General features: G+C 38.2%; 1 protein-coding gene across 2 annotated transcripts in view; it reads right to left on the minus strand.

The window, feature by feature from the left end:
* sppl3 (signal peptide peptidase 3) overlaps positions 1-23,289 on the minus strand; it is a 38,871-nt gene extending 15,582 nt beyond the window's left edge. The window contains exons 1-4 of one of the 2 annotated variants that reach the window (XM_042509753.2): positions 23,039-23,289; positions 3,556-3,633; positions 679-770; positions 450-569 (exon numbers count right to left, since the gene is read on the minus strand). In XM_042509753.2, the coding sequence (XP_042365687.1) occupies positions 450-569; positions 679-770; positions 3,556-3,633; positions 23,039-23,055 (307 nt within the window). In that variant the 5' untranslated portion in view covers positions 23,056-23,289. Of the gene's footprint in view, positions 1-449; positions 570-678; positions 771-3,555; positions 3,634-20,076; positions 20,593-23,038 lie in introns of those variants that run through there. The other variant, XM_042509751.2, reaches the window with a different exon arrangement.
* Positions 23,290-26,094: the final 2,805 nt, after the last annotated feature.

Below are 26,094 nucleotides of genomic sequence, written 5' to 3' on the forward strand. Positions count from 1 at the left end.
TTTAAATTAATTGTGCAGCCCTCCCTCACTCTACAAAGGTCTGGGCTGAGCCCAAATGTTTATGTCATGTTTACTTATAATTATCTGCTGCTCCAAAATCATCTTCTCTTCATCTTCTTCTTCAATCTTGGCAGCACCCCAGAAAAAAGCTGTGTTTCACGGACCTTCTAAATATATCAGCTGTCTATAACTTCACCTATGTTGTTTCCAGATCAGTGAGAATTCAGCCTAACTGAACAGCTGCCCAGGAAATTACTTCACAAGACACTCATATGCCAAGTTTAGATAGGAAGGACATGCTTATATCTGTATTATCAGCCTGATTAATACACTCATGTGCCCTCGCCACCTATTATGTTTATACTGGGCCTGTCCATGGTTTTATGTCTGCAGCCAGTTTGATTCTACCACTGTAGAGTTTTTGTGTTAAGCTGAAGAGCAACACTCACCTGCAGTGCAGATAGTGAAGACCACCTGTACCGAGTCGAAGAAGAAGAACATGACTAGCAGAGACACAGAGGCTCCTATGGGCAGGAACAGAGCCTGTGTGGAGTCTATAGTCTGAATACCTGCAAAACAATACCAACATCAAAGTGAGGAGGATTTGAAAAACAAAAAATGGTGAGTGATTACATTTTGTCTGCTTATATCTGGCCATGCCATGTACTGCACACGCACTGTTGTTTGTGTTGCTGTTATTGAAAGCCCCCGTTGTCGTGGGGTTGCCGTCTTTATCCTTCTCCTGGTTCTCACAATCCATGTTTAATGACCTGCAGGAGGGGAAACAAGAGAGCAGAAGAGTGTAAACGTAGCATGTAAATTGTTAATATAAGGCTGTGTAAGACACTTAAATAGACTCATTCTGTGGTGAAATAATCAGTTATGACTACGGAAAGTAATAACTCTAATGCATAAAATATCTATATTTGGAACAACAATTCTTTTTAATGTTCAGAGTAAAATTTTGTTTAATCAGTTTGTGAAAAAGGAAGGACGTTTGGGTGAAATATTGAATTGACTGCTAAACTTTGTGGAGGGTGTGAGGTCCCTGAACTTCAACTAGACTGTGGCTCACATCAACCCACAAAATATTTTCATCTCTCTTTTGTCTTTTCTTTCTTTTGCAAAATTATCTTATTTGATTTCAGCTTTCCACCATGAGGTTTTACTTACAATTTCATCCCACCAAAAACAAATTTATGATATCTTGATGTAGACAGTATACAGTATAAAAGCACACATCAAGTGTTGTATTTAGCTGCTTCAGTTTCAGGCTCCTGGTTCTGTGTGTGCAGTCTTACTGTCACACTGTGATTAGCTGACAGACACTTGAATAGAGCGGAGCATTAATGCTATTAGTAACACCTGTGCTTTTCCTGCTATGACAAGTCAAAATGTCTGCTGTAAATGATTTCCTCTCTCGACAGTACAGCCACAAACTATAAGCTCACTACAGTTTGATCTGATCAGTCTTGACTTCCAAAAATTAACAATCCACCATATGACCATAATGTGCCCCGTTTTTCTGTGCATTTATGTGTTTTTCTGCTGGCATCCTAATCGGCCTGTAACATGGAGAGAGAATGGAGCATCATACTCGGACTCTCCTCTCTATTTCTTTCTATTTGGATGGTAGATAAGACAGTTTGCATCAATAGCCCACATATTTTTGCAGTTTATCCAAGAGCTGACACCTGATTGATTCTGCATCTTAATCATTAAAATAACAGATGGATAAGCAAACATGCCTCTGCCTCTCAATTCAGCCTGAGAATCAAACTCTATCAAGCTTTTACTTGATCATAAGACTCCTCTAAAACAAATGTGTTATGGTCAATATCCTAATGCCACTAAAACAATCAAAACACCATTAGATGCAGCAGGACTGTAGATTGTTTTGATGCACTAAATGCACCAAAATCACATTACTCCTATGGTTCACCCCGTACATTTGGACTGTGAAAGTGCCAAACGCTTTATTTTTCACTTGCAACACCCAGAAAATGTGCATCGGATTACAGACTAGAAATGCGAAGGTGGAAAAAAATGACCCATTAGTTCATAAACCCATGTAAATGTTGACTACAGTGTACATTTTACAAGAAAAGATATTCATTGATGATGCTTAATTTCTGTAAAGTAAAAGTAATACAGTAAAATTGCTGTATTAAGTTACTGCTAATATAAACCAAACACTTCCAACAGCTGCAGCTTCAAATTAAAAGTCTTTAACCGGGAAAAACACACATTGAATTTTATCATAGAGTAGTCAAAGGAAATGCAATATGTTCGTCAGTGTGATAAACACCACCGCTTGTTCATTAAAAATACATCTGCAAAACACGCCAATATTTAAAGTATTTGTTGTCAGCGGATCAATTTGAAATACTGCAGGCAGCAATAAACAGTCAGGAGCAGCCACAGGAAGATGTTAGATGAAGAAGTGGACACCATAAACATCTTCACAAAGTAACCATCTCATCTTCTTTCATTAAAGTCATTGGGGTTGAATGCGAAATATTGCCAAATGGGCACTTATGCTTTACGCGTTGAAACCAGATCCTCCACAATCATCTTGTCGGTCAACTCTTCTCACTCTCTCCTCCTCTCCTCAGTTAAATCTGACTCCTGCTGCTCTGCTGCTGTGTAAGGCAGACACTCAGTTTATAATTGTAGCATCCATTGTCCAACTAGTATTGATAAAAAAGGAAAAATGTTGGCGGGGCGGTGGGCAGGTAATGCAGTCCGCTACACAAGTGTCTTTCCACTGCCTGTTCAAGTCAGGAATACTGCACTATGCCACCTCACCGTTCTGTAAAAAAAGTATTATTGTAGAATGGGGGGACAGAGTTGTTGCTCTTTTAAGCTGGCAATGTTGGTACTAACAGTGCTGCATTGTGGTTTCTGTAAAAGGGACAGCTGGCAGGACGGTATTATGGGTGCGACGGGTGTGCGCCTTACCTTCCGAGCAGAGAACAAGATCAGCCGTCATATAACTAAAACACTAAAAGATAATTGTCGTGTCACGCCATTGTCATAAATAGCTACCAACAAATATGTCATATGTCACACTAGAGGCAGACAGTCTTATGTTAAACATCATGCCTCTTTGGTTTTCGTGATACCGGCGTGCTGTCTAAAATCACAACCTGCAGTGGAATGATGCTGCCCTTGTTTGGTTCTGTGTAAAAATGCAAACCTAATTTCTACTAGACTGATCCCTGAGGAACAGGTCCATAAATCAACTGCATGGTAAATAAACACATCTACCATTTAAAACACATTATAACCATAACAAACCAAACCTAACATGTTTTCTTAAGGGTCTTTAAAAGGAAAGGACCCAAAATGGGAAAATTTTACTTTACTCTGCAGGGCAAAAGCCTCTAAAAAAACATATGTAGGCTTTTGTTCTGGGGGGCATAACAATGATAGGCCTGTGACTAAATCTGGAGAAATATCTGGCAGTTAAGAAATTACACTTTAAGCTAAACAAAACATGCTTTGTAAGTCACTCTTGACAGCTAAAGTGATTATTTATTTAGTGACACTCACCTGAAGCTGCCATAGACGATGAGAAGGATGGAGATGAGGAAGGTGGACACCTGGCTGGAGTCAACTAGGGAGTACGCCCTAAAGAGAGAGAGAGAGAGAGAGAGAGAGAGATGCAAGCTTGAGACTCTGAGCACAAATGTTATGCAATGAAACCAGTAAAAATAAAGTTTCCACATCACCTTTAGTGAAAAACTGAAGACAAAAAGTACAGAGTGTTTTTGCTGCTAAACAAAAAAAACACAGTTTCCATAACAACTGTCTCCATACTGACATTACATTGATTAACTGTAACAACATGGATTGTATACTTTCTAGTTGTCACTTCCTTTAACATCACAGGAGCAGCAGGAAAGCAAATCAACCTTAAAACATAGAAAGGGTATTGTGAGAAGACTCCGAGTCTTCAGGCCCAGTTAAACTGCTGCTTCCTCCTTTTGTTGCTCCGAACTGGAATCTTTTGCATATTACAAGTTGCCAGTCAGCTGACTGCAATTTCATACTGATGGTTATCATTATGTGCGTTTTGGCATTTTTCTACCAAAACGCAATTGTTCTCTTTTTGACCAACATACTGCTGATTCAATACAAGCTGAGGTAAGTGAAAACATATCTGTTGTTTGAGTTCAATCCCTGTCTGATGTGTCCAGACCTCCTGTTATCTTTTAGATCAATTACATTTGTTTCAGGATGTAATGTTATGTTTGATAGGCCTCTCTGATCACTTTTTAAAGGGAAAAATCTGTCCTACTGCTGTTTTACTTCGCCTCATGCTTTTCCAAGTGTTATAGTGAAGGTGTTAGCCAAAGGACATACTATTTTAGTTAATATTGCAGAATAACGTGGTATGATTACCTGACTACACATTATTTGTAACAGTGTCCACCTGTGTGATGTTCCAGGGCAGTACAGGTTTGATTTTAAGGACCTGCTCCCAAACTAGAACAGCGACGTGCAATAACCTTGCCAACCACACATATGACCAATCAATTCTGCAACCTGACCCAATTAGCGGCCTGATCTGAAACCACAAAATCCATTATCATTTACATTACACACATGTAAAACTAAGATAACGTACTTAAAAACAAAGGTAATTCAGGAAGTACAATTTAAAAGAATATTTTTTGCTAACTCTCTAATATTGAGCAGCACATCTCCACAGTTAGTGTGCCTGTTGGTAACACACCTGAAGCGGCTCTCATATTCTTGCCTTACATAGAGGACAAAAATGTTAAAACATTAAGTTAAGCCTATATTATTATCATTTTATTTTGACATATTTATCATCCAACACCTGCAATCGGACCTGCATGTTATTTTTTTCTCAGCCAGAACTGAACCTGAAAATAAATACCACCCATGAAACCCGATACAGGACACTAGGACAGGATCTTAGTAGTTTTTCATTTAATATGTCACATACATGCTGCTTTATGCTTTTTAACACTCATTATAATTTATAATAATTACCATTAACAGTGAGTAAGTAGGCAATATAAATATCAAATGTGGAACACCAGCGAAAAGTTCTAAAAAAAAGCCTAACGCAAGTTATTAACTGGGGCTACATTTAGAAAAGACAGTGAGTCAAGAAAGACCTGATTCTGTCCTCATCCACTTTAACTTCAAAAATCTGAGCTTTAAAAGCTCTGTAGAAAATTCTACCCTTCAATTGTGTAACTGTGCTAAATTGTGCAGATATCCCTTCCTCTTTGTATAAGGTTTGCTTTCCCACTTTATAGACATAAACCGTCTGTTTGAAATGATGGTTGCACAGTTTTCGATTTTTTTTTTTTTACCAGCATTCTGTGTGAAATAAGAAAAATGGAGACAAGTAGGCCAACTATAATTTCAGTCAATCATTGAAATGCTGAACTTTGAAAATTGCGGATTGGTGGTAGCATTTTTATCAAAACAACTTTGAATCTCTGTTATATAAGGAAGTATATATATATACAGAAGGATTCGCAAGCATTTTTATGGACAAAAATTTGAAATCTTTCCATGACTTTTACATATTATATTTTTTTTCTTGCCCTACTCATTCTGCATTTTTCTAACCATTCAAACACAATTTCAGCTGGCTGGCATATGAGCGTGGGGAGAAAAGGAAGAAACGTCCGTGATGGTAAACAAAACAAAACATATCGACAAACATTAGAGCAATGTTACATCAACAGCTAAAGAAAATAAGTTTTTCGTTACGTTACACAAGGTGCAAGGTTATCTAGGGAAGATTACTATGACAATTTCATGACACCCAACACAATGCCATGACTTTTCCAAAACTATAAATCTATTTTTCCAGGTTTCCCATCACTGTGGGAACCCTGTGTATGACAGTAAGTGTTTATTTACTGAGCACTGTATCCATTTTATACAACAACAAACTGACCCGTGCTCTGTGTATATAGAGGGGAACTGGATTGGCACTGTTCAACTTAAGTGACTATTATCCCTGTAGTCAACATTATGAGCTCTGAAGAATCTAAAATTCATTTTGATGACCATCCACAAGAACACTGAACACAATGTGAAAACATTTTGAGTCACCCAATAATACACCACAACAAGAAACGGCTGCTGTGTTGCACCGATTCGAACACATTCTGTTCCCCTGAGATCAGTGGGCTTCATAATTACACACAAGAAAGCAATGAAAAAAGGACACCCAAACAATTTGATATTCAAATAAGAATTGCAAATTTTGTTGTTAAAAAAAGAACCGGGGAAAAACAAGTGATTGATTATGAAAATCAATACAGCAAATATGATCAGTGTGGTTCTAGGCACACTGGAAACTCTACAAAGGAAAGGGGTCTCAGCTCACACTCACTCTTGCAAGATCTGTCTTCTCTATACTACCCAGCATAGCAAAACAAAAAACGACAGCATTACAAAATACAACATACCACTCATTGCAAATAATCAGTAGACCTTACTGATATAAGGCCTACGAATAAGAATCTAAATACTTCTTGACCTACATCCGCCCCTTGCAATCTGTACATGTTATTGTGTTTTGTGAGACAGACTAGACAAAACAAAAAGGAGCTGATGAGGGACATCATAATGCAAATCCTCTGCTGAGGGTTGCTGTTCAGTAGAGTATCCGAATACTTCAGATCGAAGATGGTGGCATCATAGTTCTGGTCCAGGAGAGAAAGTGTACTTTGTTGATGGCAAATTAATATAGCTTAAAATTTTTACTTATCCATCTCATTTTTAAGTCTGTTAATCAGTTAGACAGATTTTGTGGGCTCTCAGAAACCAGAGGTCGTAAGATAATAACCATTTAACATCTAAGTGATCCAAGAATTTCAGCACCGTTTTTTTATTTCAGACAAATGTGGAACCAGGCCTCTAGTTTGCAGACTTGTGCTGTGTCTAAGTACCAAGTTGTTGCTATATCAATGACCTGGGGCCTTGACATAGCATAGACTTGACATGCAACCTTATAATGCAGGTCTTTTTCTGGGGCAAAAACAAGGAAGGCACTGTGAAGTGGCTGCCTTCAGTCGAGAAGTGCAGATTTGACCCCAATCCTGACCTATCTGTCTGCTGTCAAACTCTCTGGCTGGGGGTGAGGAATGTAGGCTGGAGTTTAAAATAAAATTTTAAAAAGTTTATAAAAATAAAAAAAAATAAAAAAAGTGGCCCCTAATAATGTTATCATTATCTTTAGCTCCCCCAAATTTCATCAGGCACCAATACATCTACCACTCAAAACTATTAGTTATCAGCAGATCTATTTTTCCAGTTTATCAGCTCAATTCAACCAAACAATGACACCGGTATGGTTTTTCAGTGGTATAAACACATCATGGGTTGTGTCTGAAATTGTCCCTATTTTGCTGCTTAATGTGATTCTATGTGAGTGTCTGGATTTATTATAGTGCCAGAAAAATGCAACACTGCAATGTGTCACATTTTAGTGATACAAAATTGCACTAGTGAGTTAGACCCAAGCCCCCAGAAACCATCACACTTTCAAGCCAATTTGACAGAGAGGCCAAACCATGGACTTACACCTTCTAGGCCTCATCACAAAAGGACCCAAAATAACTTTTTCCCATGGACTTACATTCTGAAAGATGTCCGTGAAGCAGTGGATTTATTTTTTTTAGCACTACGACCCCTGCAAATGACTCGTTTCACTTTCAGGATTTGATACATTCATTCCAAGAACAAGTGTAGAAAAGCAGAAAGATTGAATTTCTTTATCCCCATTAAAGATTGCAGAGGGCTACACTGGAAGTTAGCTGGTCTGTCAGAACAGGTCTCTATTGCACCTGCTCTTTACACTAAATGATGTGAAAGCAGAGCAGAAAAGCCAGATCATTTTACACACCGAAATTTTAAGTTTTTGGCATCATGCGCCACTCAGCAACATTCACAGGCATGACCGGGGCCCTGCCTCCAACGCTGTATATAATTCTCTTTGTACATCCATGGTTAGACCACTTTATCGGCCAAAAATAGCTTGCAGATATGTAGGTGGATATGTCAGCCAATGAGTAACAAGACATCACAGTACACTTATGCCAAAAATATATTTGAAGCAAGTGGCAACCTCCAGGTCTAGAAAATGACACCAATGTGGAGGTGCCAAAAACTGCAGGTTGCACTTTATAGAAATATTAAACACGTTTGTTTTGGTATGAAAAATGTTTTTTAATATCAATAGCCAATTTTACCCTTCATGTTAACTTTATAGGGATGAATTCTATGTAACACACCTGTTTACATTTTATTAAAGCATAAGTTACACAGAATTAAAAGCGAGGCTGCTTTGAGTGACAGGCTGTATGCAGGGCATCTTAAGCATCAATGAGTCAGCTCCACAGCTCCACCTTCGCATGCAAAATTTGGTCTATGGGAGGCAGTAGTTACTAAATAGTGTCATAATTAGCCTGCATAGTCTGTCCTCAGCCCTAATACAGCAGTTTATGTTTCAGCTGCACAAACTCTAATTTAAGGGATCCGTATCAGATATGTTACTCTCATATCCATATTGGCCTCAAAGATCCAGTGTTAGTTGGGCTGCATTTGTAAATTTTATTTATATTATTGAGTATACATTATATTGAGAATACTAAAGACAAGGAGAAAAAAAGCTACAGAGGGTGCAGTCTTATAAATCATGATGACAGATCCTTCACACAGGAAAACCACATTAGCAAGAAGGAACGACAGATGACCCCCGTCAACTGACCGAATGACACTTAGCAGGATATTTGTTACACTACAAGATATTGTTAAAAAAAAATGAGTTGAATTGAATCAACATCTGTAACAGTCTCTGTTTCTGCTATTTTTCCCTCCACTGCACTCTGGCATTTCTTTTTTATTAAAGTTTGATTTAGTGAGCTCTGGGTCATCTTTTCAAGGCAACAACGTCTCCCACTCTACTACAACTGTAGCCAGAAACTCAGTCCTTACTTGGATATAGTGAAGCAGCACACAGTGAATATAAATGATTTTCCTCTGCAACATACTGTGTCATGCAGGCTGCATTTCAGCTTGTGTGGGCAATGACAGCAAAACCCAAAGGAATCATATATGGTGAAACAAACAAACAAAATAAAACATTGACATTTATAAGACAAGTCTACCACATCATTGATTACGTTTACATGCACAAAATAGTCCAGTTTTTGCCTTTATTCCAAAAAAGACAATATTCCTACTAAGCTGTAGACAATATTCCTGTTTACATGTCCAATAAAAATGAAAATTCTACAAACACCTCCATTTACTTGCAGCCATACATTGATTAACGTGCCTAATGTGCGGTTTTTGAAAAGGTTGGTGCTGCGATAGTTGCGCATATCAAATAACTGTTGATATCTAAGTCTTAGTCTAAAGTTTAAAGGCAGGTGTGTTTCTTAATCTGACCAGAAATTTTGGGTTTTCTCTTGCATGCATCTCTACCCCCTAGCTTTTCAAACTGTTGGCAAGTTGCTTTCCATACAACGAATTAATGACAATGTAGAAAACTGCCCATAAACAGACAGGAAGCCACGTGTCATGAACTGCAGTGAAAACCCCCGGTTGAGGCCATATTTTGAATTGGCTGTAAAAATGCCCAAATACTGCTCCTATAACCCAAATAATACTGGCAAATCCCAGATTCAGAAAAAGGCCTGATTGGGAATATTAAAACAGAATATGCTGTTTATATGACCCACATCAAATTCAGAGTACTGTATTACTCTGAATTATAGGGGAATGCTGGTGTGCATGTAACCGTAGTCACTGTTGCAGGTAAAATAAATATCCACAAAATACTTACACAATGACAGATATAATAACCACATAGAAAACCCTGGCTATGGAGCATGAACATGGAGGATAAAGATGATCATAGTAAATACGGGGCTCGTAAAGGTTTATTCATTTGGATAACATCTACATGCAAGGTACTAAAGAAAGCACTATTTCTGTGTAGAAATATTCTGCTGGCATGCAGTTGAATATTATTGCAGTTCTGAGTATCGCTGTGCTGCATAACTAATTTTCTTCCAAGTACTGACTAAGACGACAGCCCTTGCATAGAAACACTCAGTGCACTCAGTTTCATTGTGATGCTGAGGAAAATAGGCAAAAAATCTCCTGTCTCTTTCATTCATTCAGTAGTACAGGAATGACTACAGGGTGTCTAGATGGGAGGGGTAACATGTAGTTCACTGTGGAAACAGGACACCGTGACAATACTGCATCATGTAGCTTTGCCCCGGTCTTGTTTGTCAAAAGCAGGCTTCTATTTAATGACCGAAAAACACACTCAGCAGGCGTCATCTTTACAGATTGGTCAGATTACAAAGGGGATGAATACTTGACCCAAGATTTTGATCATAATAAACGTCCAACAATAAAGCCGGACCAAATATGACACCCTATTCAGGAAACTACTTCTTTTTTGTACGTTTTGGACTAAACAGGTTAAATGTCCTGCCAACAGTTTGGCCTCAAGCATTAAGAAAGTGATTAAGAAACTGACCTTGTTCTTCTACACAGAGACACTAATGATGTCACTGCCTCACTGTCAACACAGTGAGCAGATAGACAGCTAGTTTAATCTACCACAGACCTAATTCATATTCTAGTACCGAACTGGTTCGTCTGAATTCTGCGCACAGAAGCCTGTAGAACATGGGTGAGATAGATGAATGGAACATTTAAAAACAAAATACAATCCCGGACTGTTGAGGGCTGGATGGCAGCCCAAAGTGCCATAAGACGTCCTTGTTCACTGACAGACTAGGTTTTCAATAACACAATTCCAATACCGTCCTCCGTCAAGCCAGTTGCATGCATGACTTGACCACTAAGGGCCAGGTCAAAAGGCCACAATGAAGACTTTAACAAATACTGCCCCTGTGAGGCATGGATATTTAAAATAATATCGCATTCAGGTCTCTCCAGATTATACGTGTGGAGAAAGATAACACAAACAAAAAAAATTGTGAGCCCCATAGGATATATATTAACTTTACTTGCACCGTTATTCAATCCAGCTTACACTAGCCAGTGTGTGAAGTTGTCTTTGGACCTTTAATTGGGCATGAAAGTCCCCTTCAGACGTGTTAAAAGTACATTACAGTAATAATTTGTTTCATATGGTTGTCCCATATAATAGTTAAAAATACACTGAAAAGGGTACTAGAGGCATATCTACTCTTTCTCCCTAATTTAGAAATCCTGGGTCTGGCCTCCACCCCACACACCAAAGCTGCTTGCGGTAGGTTTTGCTTTCCGCTTTCAAAAGTGCTACTGGCAATAAGATAAGCTTCATCCCAGCACATCATAAAAAAAACACTCCCAGCACTTTTTAAAATGACCTGTTACATGTGGGTTTTGTTTCTTTGACAACAATAACATAAACGATCTCTAGGTGACTAAGAGCACTACATTAACAGAGGGCTGACTACAAAAATGCTTACGGTGATAACAGCACAACACTCACCGGCAACATTCAGTTGGCGGCCAATCTGCTCCCGCAAATGGGCTTTTCTGTCTTTGCGGTGACTGAGTGATATGTCCTACAGTTCTAGTAGACAGTAACTAAAAAACTGACAGAGAAGACACCAGCACCTCTCGGCTCAGAGTGGCTGAAGCCACCACTCAGAAAAATGCTACACGGACCCTTAGAGGAAACATTGAAAAGATTCAGTCGTACAAAAGTCTGTTGTGCACCAAAGTTGGCGACTTGCAGATGTATCGGAATGATAAGTGTAGTTAGCATCTTTTATTTGTTTGTGCTGTTCGTTAGCCTGCTAGCTTTTAACTAGTAGTGTCTGATACAACATTACCTTTTCTGAAACATACAATAATATCTGTTAGAATTGGGTTTTTGCTAGATAGTGGAAGGCAGCTGCAGGGTCTGGTTTACTTCTAAGAACTACACTCTGACATGTTTGCTGTCATAACGTTCACTATGCTAATGCCGACACTGCTCTCTGCACTGACAAGTCTGCTCTGCGCTGGAGGTTTCAAGTTTCTTTGCCAGTTTTATGTCCAAGTCCAGCCCCCTGTCGATTTGTTAATTGGCTTTTGACTTAGTGAAGTACCTATTAGAGCTTTCTCTGGGTACAATAGAAACACAAATTTTGAATCACAACAAACTTTACCCAGTATGGTCATGGTCAGACATTTTAGGGGACATAAACAGAAAAGAAATACATTATTTTGTGGAGGGAGACTAAAACATTTATCTGCCTCCACTTTCTCATCCAATTATAGCAGTAATGGGTTACATCCTTCAGGAACAAGAATGTAATTTGTGATTAACAGTGACCTTTTTTGCCCCAATGAAAATAAGTACACCTCTCCCGCATTGCTGCTCTGGTCTGTTTACACCCTTCTGTGGTATTTCTTCTTTGATTGAATGAGTGCTGATAACATTACAACGTGGAAATTGGCAGACAAGATTGACGTAGAGAGCATGTGATGTCCCAAGCTAAGTTTATCTGTGGTGTTACGATTATATCGTCCATCCTTAGCGCAGAAGCACAAGGATGCCCTGCAGTACGACGTTTTAAGGACACTGTTCTTAGTGTGCTCTGAGTTAAGAACACAGCAGCATTACTTGTGTCTACAAAGTTCAAAGCTTTCTTAACAGATGATATAAGGTGAGTATGGGACAGGGCTGTCGCTTGCACTCTACGGTGTACCACAGATTCTTGTTGCAAAAGACTACAGACATTTCTTTACACTAGATATCACTTCTACGTATGTAAAAAGGCATATTTTTAATGTGCAGAAGTCAACATTTTCAACATCACTGCTTTGTGAGTTGTGTGAATGATGAGTTGAATGAACAGTGTCTATAAAAGGCAAGCAAGCAAGATTGTTCTGTGGATATTCTTCATAACAGGGTTTCAGGATTAGATCTTAATAACCATGTTTCCTTTCAAATGAGTTTTCTTTAATCCATTAATAAAAAGGCCAAAGAGAAAGAAAAAGATACTTTTGGACTACTACTAAGTGGATGTTGCCGTTAAGGAGCTGCAGCCATTGTCTCATTTAAATTTTAAAAGCAATGTTTAGGATAACTTTTTTGAAAAACATTTATATTTTCAGTGTTATAATACTTTCTGGGCAATATCCTACACTAATCTCATAAATTGCTAGTTATGCACAACAGCAGGCAACTACAGAGATCATGGAGACAACACCATGTCATCAGTATGCAGTCTGAGGTAAAAGTGGGTGACGACTAATGGCAGGGAGCACCTAGGAACAACTAACCATCAAGTCAAAACTACAAATCTCTCTAAACCTTCCAGTGTCTACAATAGTGCTGACTTATGGGACTCCAGAGAAAGACAATCAGCTGTTGCTGAAGGCAAATATTGGCACGTCCACTAAAACCTCTGCTTAATTTTACCAGTACATAAGATCACGATTTCAAACATAATGTACAACACAATATCTTATGCACCAAATGTAAGACCCATAAGCTTCTACAATCATTTAAAACTTTTCAAGCTGCAGCAATGACTTTAGCAGGTAGTACAAATATGGCAACATGCACCATTATTAGAGATTGCTATGAGCTATGAACTTTGTCCACATACAGCACCACCTACACATCAATCCTCCACACAATCTAAAGAATTAACTGTGACACATATGTGCTAAAGCAACCAACTGATCAATTACCAGATAAACAATTAGACAACAATTAAACAATAGACAATCATGTAAGTCACATGTCATGTTAAAATAACATTGCTGGCTTTTTTTGGGGTATTCATCATTATTTTTGACATATTGCACAATTAATCTTTATCACTGTCGACAGGAATGACTTTCAGTATGTGTGGGAAACACCACTCATGCTGGCAAGCAAAATTTCAGACTTTCAGTTCAACAGATGTGGTTGCTGCTGGGTTCAATCTGGAATTTACACACAGCAGTGTAGGCAGTGGGCAGGTTGTGACGTTTTGACTGTGTTATGTGTGCAACCCACTACAGGAAGTGTTTTAAGCAGCTGGCAGCAGTAAGCAGCTACCGTAAAGAAGAACAGCAATCTGAAATGTCCGCATAAAACAATGAGCTCATTACCCTCCAAGCAGAGGACAAGATCAGCCGCCATGTAAGAGAGATGGTAAATGATTGTTATTGCCATGTTATGCCATTATTATTGTTCAGAAGCGCTGCTGATGGGTATGTTGAATGTCACTCTAAAGGGAAACGCTGTTGTGTTACACCTCATGCACGTCATGCCTTTTTTTGCTCCGGTATGCTATCTAAAATCACTCACTGGAGCTGTTTGTTTACAGTTTGTTTCTGTATAGAAATGTAAAGGTGGCGTAGAGAAGAGGCTTCGTAGCAGCCCTATAGTGCCATGTCTGAGTAAAAAGGGAACCTAGTTGTAGGCACTTACATCGATCTGCAATCGATATAAGTCAATATCATTTTTCCATATAATCCCACTCTTACCAGCCAGCCTTACAAAATAACATAGACTGGACCCTTAGGCTGTTCACCAAAGCACTTAACTGAGATGCTTAACCAAAGAAAAGGCACATAACAACTGGGAAAAAACAAAAACATCTTAAGTTATTAAAGAAAATGACAGAGTGGAGGCGAATATTTTGTAATCTCTATGCTGAGTCTCATGGTGATAGAAAATGGCAACAAAACATAACATTTCTAGTTTTACTCCTGATTAGCAGATTAAAAGCTTTTACATGATGGCATCAACAAGTGCAACAACTGATTTATGTGGTCCAGATACAAATACAGAGAGAAGTGACATAAAGCATTTGACATTTTCCTTGACAGACAGGTAAAATTAGATACTATATGAGACCTGCGTAGGTCTGCTCTTACCTAATATGTCTAACTGTATATCACTGTGTGCAGCTCAGGAAGCACCACTTTCAAAATTTCACCGAAACCATTACGGTTGAAAAGACTGGACTTTACACAGCATGCGTTTGAAAAGCTGCAAAACTGAAAATGAGAGAAGTGAAACCAAGAGAAAACTCCTCTACTGACAAATAGATGTAGCCTACCAGTGTGATGGCAACACACAGCCATGTAATGACGGTCAAAGCTCAAGCAAGCTGCACTGGGTTACCTGCTGCTGTGAACACTGTTCAAAGTGGCATCAAACTACGACTTGCAAGCATTCAAACAACACACCTTCAAAACTGTACTTGCCAGTTGGTCACCAAAAGGCTAAACCAGGACGTGCTGGGGTTTACTTATTAGCAATTTATCCAGGCAGTTATTTGTAGTCATAAAACTAATTGTGCAAACAGAATGTGCAAATGCTGCCAAGCACAGCATCCAAACCAAATGTCTGTAAACACAATGCCATTAGAAGTCTGTGTATTTTAACACCTGCCTTAGTCAAATACCACTAATACAGTGAATCACAGTATGCCTGTGGTTGCTTACTGCAATGGTGTCAGTATCAAAATTCATAGTAGTTTTCCTTGTAACGGAGATTATTATGTGAGAGGTTCAGGGTCCCCACACATTTTCATGGACAAAACTTTTCCATAATATTTTTTATCCTTGCATTTTCTTCAAAATATATCAGATCAGAAGGTAATGGGAGCATGACATTGTGTTTAATGACTCAATATGTGATAATGGCCGAGTAAAAAAAAGTAAAATAAAATTAAATAAAATAAAATACTGGCATAAGTAACATTTCCAAATGACTTATGTTTGCTGAGGGTTACCTGGTTTCTGATACTGGATACGCCTGATTGAACTGCTATCTTTATATTTGCAATACAAAAAAAATAAAGCAGAGGATCTTATGTAACTTTAAGTTATTTTATCTTGCAAAAGTCTGAAGTAAAAATATCTATTGACCAGGTAATGTACATGAAAATACATCAGTCATAAAGTCACTGTAGATGATAATGCCACACATATTAATGAGGAACAACAAAATTAATGTTTCTCAGCAGCATTTATAACCCAATGCTGAAATGTTTCAAGTATTTTACACTTCTGCATGCAGATGGAGATAATGATGTAATTTGAACATTTTCAGCTCCGTTCTACAGCTCCAACAGTGTTGAAAACACATACTCAGTCACACCTTTATGTGACCTAAAAGAAGTTCAAATTACAGGATATACGTAAAAAGGCAAACAGTCATGTGACATTGTTGTTAAATTGCAAATGACTGTATGTTGACGAGTAACGTACAAGGCTGGGGAGTTATTTTACCAGGGGCCAGATGTACATGTTTTCCAAAAACAAACAAACATGCATACGTCTTTTCCTACACATAAAGTTGTACTTAGAAAGGAAGAATGTGTGCTGAGAATGTGCACACCTCACCCAGACTTTAGACGAGGCATACACACAGTTTTTGCTGAGCGAGAGCTGCAGGTGAAATGATAAAGAGACTGACTATGAGTTGAGAGACAGGTAACTTTGTTTTTAGGTTATTTGCCAATTTCTCTGATTGTGTTATTATTTTTGCAGGCTGCACAGCGTTCTGTAAAATGTCAGTCAAAGGTGCATTCATAAACTTCATTTTAAATTATTTATGAGTGATAAATTTCATTATTCTTTCTGTTTACATTTGAGCCACCATCTCACTTTTAGTGATTGTTTAATTTTATCCTGAATTGTGAAGCACCTGGTTAAGTCTGTTGAGCTTTATGAATGAATCACTGATCATCTTTCTGACGTTTAATAATAATGATGATTGAGATTTTACCGCACTGATGGTTTACTGAAATATGATGAATTAGTGGTGCTACAAATAGCCACAGCCGTGCGTACTGACAGCTGTTCTGGCACCACTGGGAGAGCCTAACCGATGCGACATAGTCAGTGCACTTTCTTTGCCGTATTTCTCATTGACCGGTCTAATGAGCGGTGAAGCAGGCACAAGTATCGATAAACAAACATGTTTAAGGGCATTTCTGTATCAATTAATGGCTGACTGTGGGGATGGAAATGAGGCTGGTGCATGTGTGCCCGGTTCCATTATGACTGAGATTAAAAAAACGCGATCAGGTGCACATATGCTCGACTAGAAGAAGGAGTATGTATAGTTATCTACACACAGATTTAGCTGAATCTAAATAGTTTTTATGAACCTGCCCCCTGAATGGCTGCCTGAGTCTTTGCACACCGCACTGGTATGAGCAAAGGTAACCTACAACTTTGGTTGCAAAGCAAAAATTTTGCCAGCATGAATATACAAGCTTAAATTTACTTCTCTGACGTTCTTCAGTGACAGGCATTTAGGACATTTCTCACACAATAGCTTGTCACTGTCCTTAATAATGTATTTCTGCTTAACTTGCACATTAACACAAGCAACTGCTTGCTCAAGCCCTATTCTGACAGGATTTCTTTTTGTTGTGAAGGTTGTGTGATTTTAAAGAGAAACCAACAATTAAAGAAACATACAAACTGAGAAAATGATGAAAAGATGGCTGTTGGTATAACATGTAGCCCACTGCAATGTGCTCAATAAATAGAATGGTCCAAGACATGTTTGGCCTGGCTTAACACAAAGACCGGGAGCTACTAAAACATGCATAAAAGACTATTTTAAAGCTGCTGGAAGGTGCATTTCAGTTTTTTTCATATTGATAAAGTTATTTCCCTTGTGCTAGGTTTAACTTAACAAGTCAAAACAATTTGCATTTTAGACACCATTTCAACCTGCATGTAATCTGTATTTCAGTCTACTATTTGAAAAAACACAAAACATCACCCGTTTTAAAAGCAATGTGAGCAGTATGCAATAATATGAACACATCTGGAGGTGGTCAGGTGCCATGTGATCAGATTTCAGCCAGGTGTGAATGCAATCTGCGCAGCATGATCCTATTCGTAAGGAAAAAAATCCTCTGAGCAAGTTTAAAGATCATCTAGTCTGCCTCTTCCTATCTTAAGCAAGCCAGGGACTACAAGTATTAGAAGTGTCTTGAAAGTCTCCCCTCACAAAAAAATGATTTAAAAATGAATGACAACTGTTAATAGCTTTGCTTCATGTATGGCATGCTTGTTGACAAGTCCTCCAACCCTGCCAAACTAATTTGTATACTGAGATCAAGTGACAATACTGGCAGAATAAAGATAATGACAACACTTATTAATACGAAGTGTAAATGCAGACCTGTGGCTTGGGTGTTGTCATTTAGATAATGTATCCTAGTACAGACCACATGTGTAAATTGTGTTTGTCCTCTAAACATAAGAAAATGTCTTTCACAATCCATTACTGTTAAAAAGTATTTGATGCAAACTTTTGCAATGAAAATTTGAAAATATCAAAACAGTCAACCTGTTTTGGGAAAAAGCCTTTCATTTTTTACTTAATCCTGAACAAACAAAAACATGTAAAACAGGACTTTGATCAACTGTCATTGGTTATAAACCAAATCACTAGTTAACATTTTCCAGTGTCTGATAGGAAGTCACCTATAGTATTTCCTAATACTTCAAGCCACTCAAAAATCCACTTTACTCAAACATTGCTTACAAAATGTTAAAGTAGAAAGGGGGGATGGGATAGCCCAAAAAATGGCTGTCACTTTGTAATAACTTTATGAGGAAATGCAGTTTGAATATTGATTGTAAAAACTGATGTTATTACCCTAACCTTACAAGGTGCAGGTCAGCTATCATCTGAACATCTGAATTAATATGCCACATGAATGAGATGGAGAATAAACAATGTGAATAGTCTGAGCCAATGTGGCCAAATTATACAACACAGTGGAAATTCAGTACTGGTTGCACTTCTCTCCCCGTAAGCAATTTTCTAACTGTACAGTTGTACGGATGTTTATGAATACTACAATGATACAAAGCTTGTGGTCAAATGAATGTTTAACAGCCATGGTGTTTACAGTTATCCAACTAGCTAAACAGGCTTTGATTAACTGAACTGATAAAAGTCATGCAACTGTGAGAAGACTATAATGACTCGCTTTTACAAATCTAAAAAAAAAAAAAAAAAAAAAGGTTACATTAAATAAGAGTTAGACAAATAGATAAGATGAAAACGCAGCATGTGTGTGTACCTCCACGATTCAATGAAACTAGTCTGCTAATGAAATAACTAGTTTTGTACCATTTATAAACAAGAACACTCTGCTTTGGAAATTATCATAACAAACATTCAACACATGTTGCTGGGATAAACAGATACAATTTAGCTTACATTAATAGGCTAGGCCTCAACAAAGTCAGGTCATTTTCATTCATGGGGACAACGCATTTGAGTGATCACATCATCTCTGCCTGGCTTCGTTTAATCTAGTCTTCGCCAAGCACTTAAATCCTACTATAAGGCCGTCATAGCTTCAAGTTTACATTTACCTAACAATTCTGCAAGTGTGGTTTTGTGGCAACCTGTCGTGTGTCACAATGCCAAGCTCACCCTGAAACTGGCATTTTGGGACATGACTGCGAAGCCAGTGAGCTAGCTTAGCTGTACGGCAGAAGCTTTGTTATTGTGTGCAGCAGGTCGACGACGAATGCTGAACGATTAGAAACCATCTAATCAGCTAATTTGTTGGCTCGGGTAACGCTCAATAATCTGCTTGACACTGTCATGCAACGTTTTGGTTGTTGTGCAAAATAACACATTTTCTGACATGTGAGCGAACGAGTCATTCACCAACTGGCTAACCAAACGAGCTTATCAAGCCGTTAGCTAAGGCAGCTAGCTCTTTAGCAATCGCTCACAATAGCACCATTGGAGTTGAATAGCGTTAGCATAGCGTCAGCTGGAGGAGCTGATTAGCCGCTACTAGCTAACCAGCCCGTTCAAGTTAACTGTTAGCAATATCAGAGCTGCAGGGGTAAAGAAAAATGGATGAGTGACATTTTGCTTTATAGGCGGTGATGAATATATGTGAGGGAATCTGCGTGAAGAGCCAAGTGTTTCTGTGAATTGTCAGAAATATAATTCATTGGTACAGTGACCTATATGAATCGGGCTTAGCAGTAGCAGCGGCTAACGTTAGGTAGCTACTACTAATCGGTAGCGCGATGCCTGTGCGCACTCACCAAGATGAGTAGCCCTGCTCCGCCATATCGCCGAAAACAGTGGGTTCCGCGACTGTGGCTAACACAGATTCAGGTCCCGGTGACAACCCGATGGGACCTCGGAGAGGTTTTCTGCTTATCCTTCACAATCCAACGTCCTAGCAGTTACTTTTAGGTGACAACATGATGATACATCCCGGCGGCAGCTAGTAGTCACTAGCTGAATATCTTGCGATTGAAATGGGAATGATGGTTTGCTAACGTTAGGTGGACAAGACAAAGCACCCCGAGAAAAAAAACACTGATGTTATTTTCGTCGGTTTTGCTAATGTCCTGCCGTCACCCCAGCCGAGAAGGCTCGGTCTCCAACGTTGCTACACCCACTGTAAATCCATATTCAGCATGATGTATCCAGAATAAATTCGGATATTCCTCAAGTCTGCACCCCTAGCTGTTATGGAAGACGTTCAGCTTTGTTTTCTATGGCGAGTCACGGGAACGCGCAAAATCGCCCTGCTGTAGAGCTTTAGGACGTGCACTGAAAATGCTTGCAATGGTTTCCCTTCAGCTGGCAGCATTGCAGCCTATCATATACACCTACAACTAAAGCCGTGAGCATTACGTCGATTATAAAATGTGATTTATGGTTGTAAATATTTAAACGATTGCCGAATCATTTGATGTAATCGGGAAGCAAGATTTTTATTACTGACATCATACTGAAAAGCGGATAACCCCTCAATATGACACTAATTTAATTGGCTATTAAGGTGGGAAAGAAGGTTAGAAAAATATCTTTTAATCAATGAATACCACGGTAAATATTCAGTTTTTTTTTAAAAAAGACATGGTATAAATTACATGGGCTTCGTGTCTTTTTATGCTCTTTTGCAAACAAAGATTCAATCACAGAAATAGTTTACAAAATTATCTGTTACAACTCATTTTGGTTTGATCAATTGGTTTGATTTCTTTCAAAAACAAGGGGAGATGGCAAGGAGCAACTGAAGAAAAAAATGACCCAAAAATTGTCAAGAGATTTGTAGAAAGTTCAAAAAATTACCTGAGAATAAGCCAAAGAAAACTGTTAAGAAAGGGAAATTAGCCAGAAAAAATGTGCTAAAAAATAGTATGCAACAATTCTGTGACAAATACAATTATGATAATTATATATATAGACGACATAATAAATAATAGAAAAATAAATATATACATTTTTAGACATTTTTTCCCTACCTTAAAATAAATTTCAAAATATGCAAATATTATATATTTCTATTTTTTTTGATTCACTATTATACATATTTTATATTCTCAATATTTTACATACTAGGTAAATATTATAGTATGGGGTGCCTGGTGGATCAGTGGATAGAGCGGGCACCCCATGTATAGACGCTATGTCCTCGGCAAAGCATCCGTTGGTTCGATTACGGCCTCGGCCCTTTGCTGCATGTCACACTTGTGCTGTCCTTTCAATTAAAGGCAAAAACACCAACATTTTCACACTTATTATATCTTCTTTCTCATAATTCTTTATGTTTTACATCAGAGTGACTGTAACAAATGCCCATTCCCACCAGGGATCAATAAAGTATTTCTGATTCTGATAAAACATTATGTTACAATAAGCAAACCAATAAAAATGTATTGAAAATATGTCAAACCTTCCTCAGGTTTTTTTTTTTTGTGTGTTTTCATTGGGTTCATTGGTAGATACAAGTGTCACCCCCTTAGCATGATCAATGACATCATAAAAATGCAGGATCCAATGCTAGCTCTTATTCCCTTCCGGAGAAAATCAACTCTGTATCATTCAGGAGTATGGAAATGATGAATAGAAAGGTAAACAGGCATTGTAGTGTCACCATTAGTCAAGGCAGAGCCCTCATTAATAATTGCAATTTGCAATGATTGCAGAAATTGCTAGAATAAGCAAAAAGGCACATTTTCTATTGGACACAGATCCCCATGACGGTCCGTTGATAAATGTTAGTAAACCTGTAACAGAGGCATATACTCACTGTACAACCCAGTTTTCCTTACTTGTAAAGCTATTGCAACGTGGTTGAGCTTTTCAGTGAGAGCTCTTATGGCCAATCACTGTGCTCAAACTGTGCTGGCTTAAAAATTATTACATCATCATGTACCTAAAGAGCTTCAGCAGAAAGGCAGGTCCTTAAAATATTGCACATATAAAAGATAGATTATCATTCCCCTTCATGAAACTTTGATCAGTACTGCCTGACTTTTTATGCCTAAACAAAAACAGGCAGACTGGTCTGAAGCCCACAAGTACCCCTTGGGGCTGCATTAAACAACCCTCCGCATACAAGTGTTGGATGACACAAACAACATGCAGTTTTTACTGCCTACACTAGAAGCTCCAGGGATGGCAATGTCAGTCAGTTTAAACTTTGGTCCGAACTGATATGTCTCAACAACTGGATAGATTGTCATTCAGTTTTTTGCAGAAATTCAAGGTCTCCAGAGGATGAAATCTCCCGATTGATCTGCTAATATTTCCTCTATTGCCATAGTGGAATGCCTCAACAGCTTTTGGTGAAAGCTATGCATTAATAGCCTTTTTGCGCTTGGTGACCCCTTGACATCCAGTGCCATCATCAAGCCAAAATTTCGATTTGTGCAGTAATTATAGTACCTTTCTATCTATGTCATCTATGTCATCCCCTCTCTATCCCCCTTTCACACTTAAATTGTCTGATGTGATAAAGGCAAAAAAAACCCCCAAAATAATCTTAAATGAATCCATGAATGCCTGTGATAAATTCTCATGAAAGTAATCTGTTTTTGCAATACACTGTCATGGTTGGTTGGGGGGAAACTTTGATGTAAAGCATTGGGAAAAAAAGCCTTGGGGGAAGTAGCTATTGAAATATCTTGCTTCAGATGTATGAATACATAAACTTGTGCCCAGATAGATGTGTGGATGGATGGAACAAGTAAAAATAAGAATGCATACCTTATAGTGCGGTCCATATGTACCAGGAAGTCTGTATTTCCGAGTTCCCAGTCTGAATTTTCAACTGGAATGTCGCCTGCAGTCAGATTTCAGACTTGGAAACTGGAGGAACATCCTCAACCCCGACCTCAAAATCAAGACGGTTGCTCCAAGCATCTGCATAAATGAAAGCTGTAGTAATATACTGGTTAATAATACTTCTGTCTTATTTATGCCGCATTAAAAGAGTCATACACACAGCACTGTCCAACTTCTATCTGTTCACATGTTCTTATCAACTGGTATTACCAGCAACGGTTTACCTGGCTGGAACCGGTATGGCTGCCAACATGCCAACACGTTGCTGATTTTCTGGCTTGTTCTACTGGAATGCGATTCGTTTGGGTGTGACATCTACAGCCACATTTCTATCGTAACATCGTCCCAGCTCCAACTTCTGGGGTAACTGAAACACAACATTTAATATAAAGTGTTTTAATGTGTGCATCAGTAACGTTTGTGCATACACTGATTCTGTTCAATACTGCATGCTCACTTAATGTTCTAACACTAACTTGTCCTCTTTTTTTTTGATGCATTTTAACCCTTTAAAACCTATAGCAACATCAGTTAAAAAAGTAAAAGGTGACAATAAAATGACCTGAAAATGAGCTGGAGGGGAATATTAGATATTCACAAAAAGGAGAAAATGTCCAGAAAAACTACAGTTCTTATGGTTAAAAATACAAAATTATGTTGCAGAATTTTTTTTTTTTTAAATTAATGTTTACCTCTTTCTTGAGGACATTTTTGTCTGTTTGTTCTCTTAATTTCAATTTTATTATTTGTTTTTTTTATTATTATTTTCTTTTTCCTTCCTTTTTTTTCATGTAACTTTTTACAAATGTCTTACTAATTTTTGGGCAATTTCTTGTTAAGTTTCTTATCGTCTTCTTCCCATGTTTTTGAAAGAAATACAGCCGATTTGCTCATGTTTCAAAGGGTTAAGGAAAGACGCCTCAGGCCACAGTGATATGGGCTTGACAGTACTGGGGCATGAGCCCGAAGTGTTAAGAGTGTTGGTCAAAATGACAGTTTCTACTACAGAGGCCAGCCTGATTTGAACAGCCATGTGTGGTGTAGTTACAGCTTACTGTGTCTATTCAGATTCACGTTGTCTAATGACATTAACAAAACAATACAGACTCTTGGTTTGGCTGTGAAATGATCCATGTGAACCCATGAGAATGGTATAAATCATCTGTGAACATTTTCCTCTCATTGAAAGTCAACCATTACACAGCTGCAGGCATAACATTGCAAAGCTTTTAATTTCCTGTCCTGATTAAGTCTAAATCACAAAGAAAAAGTGCAGGAAGGCCTTGTTTTTCCTTTCCACCATCTCCACTGTTAAATATGTGTATTGATCTGAGGTAAATTTTACACACTGACTCAAGCCCAATGGAATTAATCATCCGGTTTGACAATAGAAATCTTCCCTTTAAGGGCTTTGCTGACATCAGACCAGACACTGTCTTTCCTGTAGATAAAGATGGCCTTAGGGTTTGGAAAGGGGTCAACGGGATTCCCTCTAGCCAAAGAGTGTAGGGATTACAAAAGTCTGCAAAGAGCTGATTTTCTTACAGATTATGTACAATCTGTTCTCAGCAACAGAACCACATATGACACAGTAGCAGCATTAACCCAAAGCCTTATTCATCAAGGAAAAAGGAGGGTTGTCTGCACCATCCATCAACCTGCTACCTTAAGATACGAAACTAGTGCCTCCAGACTTTTATTTAGTGTTCATCACTCTGAGCCTGAAGCTAAAACACCGCTAGATGTTCTGGGGCTTTGAACTAGTGTAACAGGGGTGCTGCAGTTTCTTCCCAACTCAAGTGGGCCCCATCAAAAAGGTCTAAGACTGCCACCAACATGGACTCTTAAATCTCTGGCAGTCTGAAGATCCGCTGAGAGTCTTAACCAAATACTGTAACCGAAGGTTTGCAGTGCAGAAAAACAACAGCATTCTGGTTCCATCTATGGATTAGATCAGTGACCGAAACATGGGGCTGGTGTAAAGGTTGTTATTCCAGTGTTGTTTGCTGACATGATGTTTAAATTATAGGCTTTAACTCTTTAAAACCTGGATTGATATCAGTTACCTTGTGCTGCATTCATATGTCTTTTACAAGCATTTTAACGTCTGAAGCCTGAACAAACTGGTTGTTTTTTTAGAAAACACAGGGAAAAAGGCAATGAGACACTTGGCAAGAATTGTCCCGCAAAAAGAAAAAAGAAAGGGGTGGGGGTCGGGTTGAGTACGAATTATATCATTAAAAAGATGTTACAAAAATACAATTGTTATTCTATTTAATTTTTAGCATTTCTTCTCAGGTATTCTTTTTGTTTGTTTTGAGGTTGTTTTTTTTTTTACCTTTCTTTTTCCTTATTTCCAATTCATTTTCTTGTTATTTATTTATTTAATTTTCTCTTTTAGGCTTGTTTTTAGGTAATTTATGAGTTACTAATGTTACTTCTTGTAACTTTAATCATAGCTTGCTAATTTCTGGGCCATTTCTTAAGTTGCTCATTGCTGCCCTATCATGTTTTTGAGAAAAAGGAAAAACCGTTTGGTTTCAAAGGGTTAAGTAGATGACAATCATTTTAAAAACTCAATTAGTTGTGTGTTGATCTGATGCATGCCAGCTACCGTGCGGCTACAGAAAGGTTTTGCTTATAACTTATACGTGAATAAAAAAAAGATGTAATAATGTAGATAAGAGTGCATTAACCAGCTCACTGTTGTGTTTTAACAGCACCTCAGATAAGCACAGAGGTGTAAAAATCATTAAGTAAATACAAGAGCAACAAAAACAACTTGGATACTAAATTTGGCACAAATAACTAGGTCGTTCACTATCAAAATCATTGTTGCTTGTGTGCATGCATTAAAATTCCTTAATCTTTACTTTTTAATTCTTAGAAATCTTTTTTTTTACTCACTGAATCAGTTATGTGCTTAAAAAAGAGTCCAAATGCAAAATAGTCCCTCTTGACTGTGTAGTACATAAGTT

The sequence above is a fragment of the Plectropomus leopardus genome, chromosome 20 (assembly GCF_026936395.1).
Source record: "Plectropomus leopardus strain MGB_pleo_1.0 chromosome 20, ASM2693639v1, whole genome shotgun sequence".
NCBI lineage: Eukaryota > Metazoa > Chordata > Actinopteri > Perciformes > Serranidae > Plectropomus > Plectropomus leopardus.